Source organism: Podospora pseudoanserina, chromosome 2 (genome assembly GCF_035222485.1).
Source record: "Podospora pseudoanserina strain CBS 124.78 chromosome 2, whole genome shotgun sequence".
Lineage (NCBI taxonomy): Eukaryota > Fungi > Ascomycota > Sordariomycetes > Sordariales > Podosporaceae > Podospora > Podospora pseudoanserina.
The window spans coordinates 1,769,283-1,782,192 of record NC_085921.1 but is presented as its reverse complement, the minus strand read 5'-3'; the positions used below and the strand labels follow the sequence as shown (position 1 = coordinate 1,782,192).

The following is a 12,910-nucleotide window of genomic DNA, read 5'->3' as shown; positions in this document are numbered from 1 at the left end:
ATGCGACCTTGGGACGAGTTTACCCCTGGATGGCCCAAGGGAATGGCAGTGCCTAGAGGAAATTGTCAATTGATACTTGCACCACGCGACGGACGGTCCATGTTGTTGATGTTCGTTTGACAGTTCACGTCAACGTCAACCCGTCAGTTTGTTGATGCCGCTGGACCCAAGACTGCTCGTGGATTGGTTCCATGCCCCTCTTTTTTTGTCTTTGGAGCGCATCGCATCCGTCCATTCTCTTGTTTCCACTCGGGCACATTGCTCGCTCCGCTGCTTTAATCAGACGACGACAACTATCGAACACTGACCCCGTTGATCTGTCGAAGGTAGCCACGCCGACGTTGAATAGGAACAGGGCCAAGGGGGGGAGAATCCAAATTCCGAGACCCGCAGACGCCAGGCTCCTCAAAAAAGTTTAGGTCCCGGTAGCTCGTTTCGTCAAAGGTTGAAGTGAGTGGTGCTCCGTGAAAGGCAGCCCAGGACACCCACGACAAATCACACAACACCAAGACCATCTTCCAAGCAACCACACGACCTCCGCATCGTCTGCCTGCGCTTCCACCCTTTTCCTTTGTCACGACCATCACGCGCGAACATTACCGCCGACCGCGCCGATTGAATCGATCAACCCGATCCGCCACGACAGCATCTAGAACATCGGAAACAGCCGCATGAGGAGTTCCGATCTGCGCTGCACTTAACGCTGTTGGCCAAGTTGGAGAGGCTGGGTGGCGCGGTGATACACTCGGCGCCCATTACACCCGCGCCGGCAGCTGTCAAGTGCTCTCTTCAACGGCCTACACAATCTACACTTTTCTTTCTGTTTCCGGATCAAAAAAAGATAGGCCCAATTTTTGGCCCGGTGGTTGGGGTTCGCTGCCGCACCTGCCCCGTAATTTCCTGCCGAACAGTCGACGACTGGTTTGTCGCCGTCGCCAACCGTCGGTTGAGTTGTCTTTGTCGGTGACAAATATGGCGGCAGTGTCGCAGACGACGACGGCATTCTCACCTACTGCTGCCCATGACACTGGCTATCCGTGGGACCTTGCTGTGCCGGACGAAGCAGAGGTAAGAACAAAACCATCGACAGCATTTTCAAGCGGAGACGTGCCTTCCTCCCAACTTCCCTGTCCCCTGCCTCCCTTACCTTGAGGGAAAGCGCTCTTTTCTAACACTCGCGTCCCACTACAGAACGACCTTCACGACGGCAAGCGGCTTGTACATAACGAAAACGCCTACTCATCCCACCGACAGCCACTGGCCCCTCAGAATGGTAATTCTACTCTGCACTCTACCGCCACGGGCCTAGACTCGATTTCGCGAAAGTACGCCAACGGAGACGCTGGTTCCGATATGACTGCTTATGCCACCCAAAACCACCACAAGCAATCGAAACCCCGGAGTATTCAGGACCACCCCAGCTCTCTGGAGAGCACGGAAGCATTTGATAGCGACACGAGAGGGAATGGATCCGATGGTTTGCAGAGAACGGGGCCGAGGGACAGCACGCCGCCGATAGGACAAGAGGACAATTCGAAATGGATTCATCGGGACAAGTTGGCTCGGATTGAAAGTGAAGAGTTGCAAGCTGCTGGTATCTTTTTGCCACGCCAAAGGGACAGGGCAAGGTCAAAGAGTCAAAACAGGACACGGAGGGATCAGAGTCAGGACAAGCTGAACGGTTCGGGGAGGTCGATTGGTGGTACGGATAATGCCTCGAGATCTAGGAAAAACTCGGGGGCAACAACGACAGAACCCAAGACTCCAGATCTCAACGCGATTCCTAGTTGGGATCTTAGACGTCCAGAGGAAATTGTGGAAGAGGGTGACGGATATTGGGTGTCGACGGGTAGCGGCAAAAACACTTCGAAAATCCCCGTGGCAAAGGTCAGCCCGGTGCCCATTCCCAGCGAGCATATCGAACGAGACACTCTCTTGGCCAGGAAACGCGACGGTAGTCCCGGCGAGGACTCGATATCTTACTCCAGAAACCGAGGCAGAAGCGGTAGTAACGCAACCTCGCTTGGCAAACCGACACCGAGCGAGGGGACTGCTCAATCCACTAGCCAGCCGAACAAGAGAACCGATCCATCTCCCAAGAAGCCTGCCGGGATTAGAAAACCAAAGGCTGCGAATGGGGCTGCCGGACGTCCCAAGACAAGAGGTGGGCCTAGTAAGGACTCGACTAGTAGCGGGACACGGCCATCCACGAGGTCTGCTGAGAGGGAGTTTTCCAGCAGTAGCAAGCCGATGGAAGGAGAACCACCCTGGATGATCTCTGCGTACCGGCCTGATCCTCGCTTGCCTCCGGACCAACAACTCTTGCCAACCGTAGCCAAGCGGCTAGCTCAAGAGAGGATGGAACGAGAGGGCAAGTTTGGAAATGTCTACGACAGAGAGTTTAGGCCACTCACCGACGAAGGGTTCTTGAAACCTCCAGAGAACATCGCGGGACAAGAGGAGAGGGATCCTGAAAAAGAAGCGCAGGATGAGGAGCAGGGTGACTGGCCGTTAAGGCCAGAAGTGAGGAGCCCTACGCTTGGAGGAAGAGCGAGCTCATATTCAACAATGCCCAAGATCTCAGACAAACCAACCATGAGTCCTCTACCAAGCCCACGGACGCCAGGACCACAACCACAGACCCAGCCTCAGCCGTTGTCGACAGTCAAGGTACCAGAACCCCCTGAGGAGGATCCAGCACCAAAGAAGGGTGGTTGCGGCTGTTGCATTGTCATGTAGCAGTCATGGCAGTCTTAAACAATCCACCATATGGCTCACTCTACAGACCGTCTCTGTGGCTGCACCTTTTAGTATCACTTCTTCCAGTCCCTCCCACCACCATCAGGCATTATCACCATCCTCTATTCGACACACTTGTTCCGCGAGAAGCCAGGGCCGACTAATGACGAGACGATTTTTGTTTTGCTTCAGGCGCATTCAGCAGTTGTATTTATCTATCAGGTGTTACCGTTCACCGCTGCTTGTTATTATTTTTTGTTGTTGTTGGCCTCTCTCGTCTGTTTTCTTTTGTCTTTCACAGCTCTTCATTTTTCGCACACACATCGACAACGAAGCACCGCCACACACACGCAGACAACTCTCGCATACTCACAATCATCCGACCGAATCTCTTTTTTATTATCACACACAAGGCGAAATGTTGTGGGGAAGGCAGGGAAGGGGGTGGGGGGAGGAAATACTGTCTTTGCAGAGATACTACACACACTCTGACTATTGGTTCTTTCTTCGTTGCTCTTTTCTCTCTCATGGCCATGTTTTTGTTTCAAATATTTTGAGAGAAAACCTGGTTGCTAGGGGAGTAGGAATTAATAACATGAAAAGAATCAAGCTCAAGAGAAAGGAGGAGATCAAGTTTTCTTCTCGGGTCAAACGGATTTCTGCTCACAAGATATCTCTCTAACACACAGTCTCTGACACAGACACAATGCCGTGGCCAGGTGCCGGCTGCTTGCTCTCTCACTCTCTCTCGCTCTCAAAATCATAGAAACACTTTTTAATCAGGAATAAATAGGGAAGGGAACCAATAATTCACGCTCCAACTCTAAATCTGTTGATGCCTTTCTACTTGTGAAAATGTCAACGTAAATCACACCGCGACTTATTGGTGTTTCCTTGTTTAAAGACCAAAGGCCTGGAGCTTTCCTCTCAGTATTCAAGTGAATTCATGATGATCAGGCAAAGAAGCTGCTGTGACAAAGACAGCACGCGTTCTACTGCGCGTCGTCTTCAGACTTCGATCCATCGTGACTGCAATGATCAATGAGCAGGGAAGATTCACCAGTGGCACAACCTTTTTTCTACGTTTACAACGCGCCATATCATCACACTTGAAGCTTAGAAGACCCAAGTGAGGGTCGTACTCTCTCACCTACTCCTTTTCCAAAGAAGTTTTACTAAGCAGTCACAACACAAGGCAGGCTTGGCAACTGCGATACCCAGGATCCCTTGTTACGTGCTATTCGGGTTTTCCGGGCTTGTCTCGTCACCGAGAAGGGCGCGAGCTTCAGCCCTGGTGTTGAGGCATTCACTTGAAGGCTTGGAACAATGTCGTAAAGAGCCCCAGACCCAGCTGTTGCTTACTGGTGTGTTAGTAGTTTATGAGTCAGTAGATTAGCCAAGCTCGTTATGACAGCTCATGAGGTGATGTGTGGGATTTATCTTTTCCACGTGGAACAATCTACAATTCCACATATATCTACTGACTACTTGTGTAGCAGTTGGTGAAGTCTTGGGGGTTGTGCCAAGCAGACTCTGACTAAAAACGGTGAATAGGTGGACCAGATATTACTATATCAAATGTTAGATCTATGCCTTTCACTCCCTCCATGTGGGATGCCATTGACGAGGCGAAGCTTACGAGAGCTACACGCTACCAGTTGAAGTCCTGACCACGTTTCTGGATTATTCTAGCCAAGCCATATGTAACTAGGGGGGTGGTGAGCTGGTTGAGGTCATAAGGGTACAAAGAATCCGAAGCTTCATTCCCTCCACGTGGGATAACGGTGGATGAGCACGGAGTTAAGCCAGTCTATGTGTCTACCAGTCAATATGAGTTCAGTCTACCCAAGCTCGCTGCTCTTTACTGACAACATGGGTTCTAGAATCTAGATCAACCCCCCAACCCACAAAGTGGTCCGACTACTCGGGCCCATCACTCCTCCACGTGGAACAATGAACCAGTTCATCTTCCCTCCAGACCATCATCACCCTCAGGTCCCTCTCGACCCAAGGATGCAAAAACCCTTTCTTCTTCTCCAGATATCCACATCCCTCTTTCGTTCCTGACCCAACAGCCCGGGCCAGATCCCACCTCTCACCTCTCTTCCGAAAGCATCCAGTCGCACGTTACCTTTGCAACCGTGGCTTGATCTAAAAACCCTATCCCATCACGCATAATCAAAGAAACATTAATCAGTTCCGTCTGATATCCATCCCGCCCTGTTGTTGTCCCTGTCAAGTCCCGGCCCTGAAAAGTCCCAATGGAACGGTTGACATATCAGACACACTCCCGTCCGCGGGCAACTTGGTGAAGAACTTTTCTGAAAGCCAAAATCCGAACCCGACATTCTGGCACCATCCGTTCTTTGTCGAGTGGTGTCTTCAAGTTTCAGTTGCTTTAAACGCCCCTCTCCACATTCTTACGTACATGGAACTCCGTGCGCATTGCAAAAAGAACCGGTTATAGGCCGAGTTTGTTTAAACCCGTCCCGTTGCTGCTTCAACTTGGATTGGTAAGAAACTTTACTAATTCTCTCTGCCGGCGAAACTAAAAAAGAGCCTTTTGTCTTTGTCTGATGGCGCAAGAGCGAGAGGTCTTCTTACCAAATACTCGGTGATCTAATCTACCGACTGGGAGATGGCTTGTGGCCGGTCGGTTGGTCGCTAATGCCACGCCCACTTGTGCTTACAAGGATAGTTCAGATCAGGGGGAGATTCTACGATGCGAGTGTTGGGAGAACTTGAAGATCTTTGCCTGTTGTAAATATAAGTGAGCCGGGAGATTGACACGTTTTGCAGGTGGCGAGAGGAACCATAAGATTTGTTGTACGCCTGGTCGGATCGATATCGGGTCGGTCATCGACCATGTCTGTAAATTTAAGACGGCAGGTAGAACCAGATTTTGTTGGGATTGGTTACGAGATATAGTTTGAAAGTTCGATGTCGGTTCATTCCTCGATGGCCGTGGATGGGTTTTATGTAGGTAGACACTCCATCAGATACAAACCGCGCGTGCGTCACACCCCATGATTCGATGTTGGCTGCCAGTTGGGGTGGTATGGATACTGTGGTGGCAGGCAGAGCAGCAGACATTGGTGTGTGTGTCGAGTGTCGAGAAGCACTGGGTCGGATCAGCCAGCCCGGTGGAAAGCCAAAAGTCAGAGAGGGGCAAAGGCATCGAGATGCAGCGGACGGACGGTGTTTTAAGCTTTTTGTTATTTATGTAGGTAAGCAGTCTTGGAGATCCTCCTCATCGAGATCTCTCCTGTTATCGATCTCGATGGCACGCCAGCACGGCGAGGTCCTCGCCCCTGATTGATTGATTGATGGACACCAAACACGCGCCACACCTGCAAGCTATATCAGCCGAGCATGTCACCACGGCGAGGAGGGGCGATCGGAGGCCATGGTCAGCCATCGGGCATGGCATTTGATGGTGAAGTATGGGCATTGGACAAAAGCGATCACATTGATGGCTTGCATGGTTGCGGAGGCTACCTTCCTGATACCCCGCTCCCCATCTTATCTTGGGGCATTATCAGAGTCACCATCACCACCTAATAGTTGACACACACAAGTAGGCTCCCATATCATATCATAAATTATGCCTTGAAAGATGGTCATTACACTTTTAAAGATAGTTAATAGGCCTTTAAAGATGTTTGGAAGACCCATTAATTTGCTTTTTGAAGTATGGCCTATAAAATAATATATGTTAACTCACTTTTACTGTGTCGATTAATTTGTGGGCAGGGTGTCAGCCTGCCTTCACGCCCTCCAACGTCGCAAGCCTACCCAGTAGGGCCCTGCCAAGCTGAAGTAGGGTGTTAGTTCACAGTTGGAGAAAACTCGGGTGGATTCGAGAATCAGGAGAGTGAGAAGGGAAGTTTGTGTGACTGTGTGCGTGATTCTGTTTTGGATAGATCGATCGGTCTCGAACGCACAACCCAAGCTCTCAGTCTCCGCCAGATGGAAGGGCCGCAGGATTCCAGAACGTTGACAACCTGAAAGGGCGGGCCCGTAAGGATACCGTAACAGGGCAGAAACAGGGCGGGAATTGACCGCGAGCTGGAGGGGTTGAGCCCGATTATGATGGAGCAGTTTCAAGGGCAAATTGTGTAGCCAAAACAAGAGCTGCGAGTGAGCAGGCATCGGCGAAATATGGCATTTCCAAAGAAGTCGATAGGGAAATCGTGGAAATGCTGTAATAATGATGCTCTGCCTTGAATTTGCGAATTCGTGGTGGGCAAGCTGGCTTTCAGCCCAACCAGCTTCTTTTGAGTGGGTCTGAATCTTGAAACGGTCCGCATCTGGCGGGGATTAAGGTTGGTCAGGGGCAGCGACCCCGCTCAAGACGCAAGCCTTTTTGGTGGCAGAAAACGCACAAACATTTGTGAAGAGACAATGCTTTCTTGTATCGGGGTCCTAAATTGCCTCTGTTTGAACTGTTGTTTGAGGAAGGGAGTCATCCACAGATGCATTCTCATTCCGATGTATTAGGTGTAGCAGATACTGCTTGCGTGTGTTGCTGCGAATGGCCACCATCAGTGGTCAGGAGCTTTTCTGCCAACAGGACGACGGGAGCAGTATCAAAGACGTCCGTGAGAGCTGGAGATGAGTGGAGATAAGAGTAAATGGTGAATGTTTCAGGTTCCTGATGTTTAATTGACGGTACAATACACAGTACAAACGGCGACCTCGGACAAGTCGGCATCAACCTGGCCGAGAAAAAGAGGGTGGAATGTTTTCGGAGGTTCGCCATTGTTCTAAGCAGAGCCGAACACCGGGTGAGGGGCCGCACCACGCATGAAGCTTCATTCTTTTAACTGGATTTTCTCTTGGCACAGAGATTTCAACAGCCCCAACCCTCACAATGTGTCGTGAATTTGGTAATTTTCCACTTGGCTGCTGGGGATTAGGTAACCGGAGCGACCTCAGGCACAGCACGTGAGAGGTTGTTTTTCTAACACTGCGCTGCCAGTGGCAGGCGACCTTCCAGCGTGGATCCTGCCGTTGCGTTCAAGGGCAAGCCGCGTGTCTGGGCAGTGCGATCGGGCTTTGAAAGAGAGATCGTGGTCTGGATTGGTAGGTAATATGCACGAACCCGAGTCCAGACCAGAGCAGAGCACGCAATCCTTCGTCTGGACAACACCGGACATCCTGCTCTGACACCTGCGGATGGCTCTTTGTGGCGAGCGGAAATAAGGACTCCAGCAGCAACACTTCCATAACGTTTGGTTGATGCAGTCCGTCAAACCTTCAAACGGCGCCGCTGCTTGCACCGAGATAAGAGACGGACGGACGAAACTTGAGCATGCCCAGCTTCAGCCTCGGGCCATTGATTCACAGTTTGTTTGTCTGCTGCAGCATATGGGTCATACGTGTGTCCACGAAAGTAGGACTTTTAGGTAGGACAACCCCGCTGATCAAGAAACCATTCATGTAACGGGGCGTAAGTTTAAGCCAAGAGCCAAGAGCAGGGCGCTCTGTGTGACTTACAGCGGGCTACCCGGTGTCGTTGTAGCGTAACCAGAAACGCACACCCCCTCCCCCTGCTCCCGTCCCTGGCAAGCTTGAGCTTTTCTCCCACACCCCAAGTCCAGGCTCCTGTTGGTTGGACCCAGCCAGACGAATAAAGTCTTGGTCTGGCCCAGTCCATCCCTTTTACCCACATCTCGCTCTCACTCTCCAACATCATAAAGGCACACACACTCCCCTCACCAACTCTCCTCCTCACCCCAAGGATACCAAAAATAAACATTCAACGCTGGCCTCAACCCAAGTCAGTTTCTTATCCGATGGTCGAGCTCCTCTCTGGTCTCGACAAACAACAGCCATTTAATCGCCGCTATTACGAACGACTCAGACACTATGTCGTCTTACCGTCCAAAGGCACCATACAGCTCCCTCTCCGGCTCCTCTTCATCATCTTACTCCGCTTCGGATTCAGACCTCTCCAGCTCCAGCTCACGATCCTCAGTACGACACAGCATGGATTCCACACAGCGCCCCGTACAGGTCTCCGTCATCCGCTGCTTGCGATGTGCGCGTGCCGAAGAGTTGACCAGCACCGACGACCCCAACAGCTCTGGAATGGTCCAAATCGGTACCAACATCTACTATTGCAACAGATGCGCCAAGATGGTTGGCTACACGTGAACTACAAACCTCTAGAAGCGACATGCCAAAAAAAACTTCACGGACTCGCTTTGCTCGTCAACGCCGACATCTTCCACCAGACGCAGGCAGAAGCTGAGATGTGAGAGTTTTTGATCACATCTCAAGAGTTCTGTCAGCGCACCGGCAATGCCGGGCTGGTGATTCCTCTTCGGCTCGGGTTTACACCAGCAACGCTCATATATCGAAGCGACAGCCTTGCTCTCAGCCGCCAATTCTCACCAATCATGGCCTGCACAAACCACCTTATACGGACTGTCCTGGCCAAAACGATGCCCTTCGTTGCAGGCCACGAAGAGCTCGTCTAATAATTCGCCAACCAACAGCTACACGGCACATTATCGATCTTGCTCGCACATTTCCATGTTTGTTTTTCAGGGTCTTGACCAGCAAGACCCTGAGATCCCGATCGACATAGCCCGTCCTTTGCTGCCAGATTCAGGACAGCCCCATGGGCGCGCAACTCTTGTCAATTCTCCAAATCAACACAAAGCGACAGCTGTGTCGCAAGGTGTTCATCATTGTGCAGCAAGCTGCGGCGGGAGGTCACGACGTGATTGGCCAGTCGCTTGCGTGTCATTCAGAAAACGGCTTTTCCACCAATGATCAGGCTGCAAAACGCACCCCTGTCTATCGCCAAGCGAAGCTCTGACGTAGACGTGCTCCAGCCTTCGCGCCGGCTGAAGTCGTCATCAGGAGGGGGCAGATGCAACCGACACCCGCTTTCATGCAATCTACTGAGGGCTTTTAACCCTTTTTCATACTACTTCATTTTTTCTGGATTATTCACCGAGCTTATCATCATCATCATCATCGAGCGCGGCGTTTGGGTTTCTTCTTGGGTGGAAACGGATGGGAAATCGGGATATGGGAATTCTGGAATCATGGCATCATGGGAGGGTTATTGGTTAATCAAAAGGGAAGGGAATGTTACACGCATGGGTGGATAATTATCCTAGGATTTAAGAGATACCCACAGAGAATATTCAGGGTTTCTTTACGAGATCGAGATCATGAATATACACAACAAAGATACTTAACTCACTGCTATTCCTGAGAGCTGCTTCCTGTGAATGTTCATGGTTCTGGCTGTACAATGCGTGGTGTGGTCGGGTATGGAGATAGCCCCCGCGGCCTAAAGTAGCACAGAAAACCAGGGCAGGTCCCACACCGAGTGCAGCACGGGGCGGGCTACCGAGACGAGCAAGTGAGAAGAGAGGTTGCTGTGCCAGTTGTTCTGTTGTAACGGCTTCATTGGACACACACTTGCAGATGTTTAAGACCCCAAGTCTCATCCAGTGGAATAAGCCGCTGCAGGAAGAGCTTACTTCCCTGCTTTTGAAGCTGTTGCAGCTTGCAGCTTTCAACAGCTCAACCAGCCCCTCCTGTATGCACACAGCCAGTTCTATCATTGGAAACCACAAAAATTCTCCGCGGTGCAGACACGAGTTACAATGCATGTCGCTTGAAGCTATGAAGAGGAGATGATCAACAATCATATCATCAACAGTGCCAAATCACCCACTAACTGACAGTGACATAAGCCTGATAGACAATCCTCGATAGTGTCAAGACTCTTTAGATGGCTAAAAGACAAACATCTTCGGCACTTGATACCCACATTTGCAGCAAAAGAGCGAGACAACATTCTCGGCTCGCTTGGCAGGGACAGCTTGGTCCATAACTCGTTGACGATGACGTCCATCGGGATTCACGGAAGAGCCCATCCAACAACACAAGCGGGACCAGCTCCGGCAACAGGAGCCAACAGAAAAGGGTCTTCTTCTGCTCACCTTCGGAGATTATCTCAACCCTGCGTCAGTTGAGCTATTATCCCTCCCACTGCACATACCCGTCACTCCGAAACAACACAGGGTCCTGCTCTTGCTGGAACTCTTATTCCCCAACAACGATAATGACATATCACCGACTCCGACCGACCCACCCACTGCATATGACCTCATGCTACGTTTTCCGGCCCTTACGCACCTTGTCAACCTGCATCGCCGTTGCTGTGAGGTAGATAGATGTACGACACACAACCAGCACCTCCAATAGGCGCAGGATTCCGGGAGGCTCTCCGAGAACAATAAGGTGACTCGCGCCTGCGATTCCTTGTGAAGATCACATTGAACAACCGCCCACCTCCCCGCTCTCGACATGATTTTGCGGAGACAAGGAACCACAACGCGTCAGGCTGATATCGGGGTTTGCTGCAACACATCACAAAAATTGTCGGTGCCCAAGTATTGACGAAATGGTATATCCGCTCGGAGTGAAAGGGGAGTCCTGTAGCCAAATGACGCAGCCATGGTCTCTGTTTCTTCATATCTGAAGGCATCGTCACTTTTTTCTCTTTCCCTAGGGTACCGATGACATAGCGATGATGAGGGCATCAAAACTAACCCCAATCCAGAACCAGCCCAAGCCTAAGCCACAACCTCACGTGACAGCACATAATACACACTCCAATTTCGCGGAAAGGGAGCTTATCAAGAACAAAGAGACTCACGGATCTAATTCCGCCATCTTTTTCTTCTCCCTCCCATGGTTGAATAAAACCCCCCCCTCCCGCTCCCGGTCACCTCGCCGAGCAGTCACCGAAAGGAAACAAAAGAAACAGAACGTGACATGTTTTGCCGGTTCGGACCGATCTCACACTTTGATGTCCGATCTGGGAATACCATCATTTTTGCCTTGTCTGGATGTCTGCCGCGACAACTGCCTGATGACAGCCGTTGAGAGTGCGGGGGAGGAGTGAAGGGAGAGAAACAAGCTTTTTAGCAAGTTGGCAGCAGGGGACAAGGTGGACAAGAAAGAAGGCCAGGGCGGAGGATTTTCTCCGCCCACTTTTCCTTTCCCAGTCAAGGCTCGAGACCAGAGAGGGGAAGCATCGTGAACATTAATTCCAAGGGCGATTAGTTTTGTGAATGAAAAGGAAAGATGAAGTTATGTAAAATCGAAACCACAAGAATATTCCTGTCCCGTTGAATCAGCGGGGAGAAGCAACCCTAACCCTGGGATGATCCGTAGCCAAGAGGTTCTGGAACCTTCTTGCTCTCCCAAAATATTATTTGAAGTTCTGGACTCGACACAACTCGGCGCTACGTTTGTGAAAATATGAATAAAAGGCGAGAGAGATAAAGCATCACGGGGAATCACGGGCAGTTTAGAATGTCATCTGACAATCAGTTCATCAAGAAGCAAAGAACAAATAGACCAGAATATTATTTTGCTCGCCAAAAAGAAAAACAGGCTTTTTTTACCTTTTGGACCTGCATTGCATGGAGAACAGACAAGACCCAAGCACCTTACCTCTTCGGCCCCTCGGGATGCACCTCTCTCTGGTTTTAAAACGGGCTGGCTGGACGGGCAGCAGTTTTTGAGGCTTTCCATCCTTCCCGTTCCAGGAACGGAAGGGATCTACGGTGTCTTTTTTTCTTTGGTGATGCATTTATTGAAGTCCCTTCCCCGGGGTTGTGAATAACTAACTGCATGAAACGGGAATGGTTCCTTTGTGTGAGGTGCGGGTCGGTGACAGGGTAGGTAGTGTATGAGAATGACAAACACACACACCCACACCCACACCCCTCTTCTCGGTCTTCGGGGCTTGTTCATGGCTTTCACTGCCCTATGGACGGCTGTACTGTACCAGGCTCAGTCATGCTGCTACTACCTGCATCCTTCAGGTTATCACTGCCCCAACAGTCAATGATGCATGCCTTCTCCTACCGCCGAAGGGGTGTAGGCGGTGTTTTGTACTCTCGGGCACCTGCATTTATGACACAAGCATACCGCCTCACGGAAAGACACACTACAGGCTCGGGGCAGACACGCCGACAGGGTGGTGACATTTCCTTTGACGGGACACAAATATCTTGGTAACGGATACAGTCGGGTAGTACACCCTACGCTGTCTGGGAACGGAGTTAGGCTTCTAGACTTGTTGTGAGAGGGGCCTAGAACGTTTCGCCGATCATTCTCAGGCACCAAC

The 12,910-nt window shown here is 50.8% G+C and overlaps 2 protein-coding genes across 2 annotated transcripts; both read left to right on the top strand.

Moving 5' to 3' along the window:
• The first annotated feature begins 11 nt into the window (after positions 1-11).
• Positions 12-3,566, top strand: QC764_203950 (uncharacterized protein). Its single transcript, XM_062944094.1, has 2 exons — positions 12-1,068; positions 1,192-3,566. Exons 1-2 carry the CDS (start codon positions 973-975, stop codon positions 2,737-2,739), a joined length of 1,644 nt encoding a protein of 547 aa, XP_062802884.1. The 5' UTR covers positions 12-972; the 3' UTR covers positions 2,740-3,566.
• A 5,044-nt stretch (positions 3,567-8,610) lies between these two features.
• QC764_203930 (uncharacterized protein) lies at positions 8,611-8,898 on the top strand (the record flags this gene model as incomplete). Its single annotated transcript, XM_062944093.1, has 1 exon — positions 8,611-8,898. One exon carries the CDS (start codon positions 8,611-8,613, stop codon positions 8,896-8,898), a length of 288 nt encoding a protein of 95 aa, XP_062802883.1.
• Between the last annotated feature and the right edge of the window lie 4,012 nt (positions 8,899-12,910).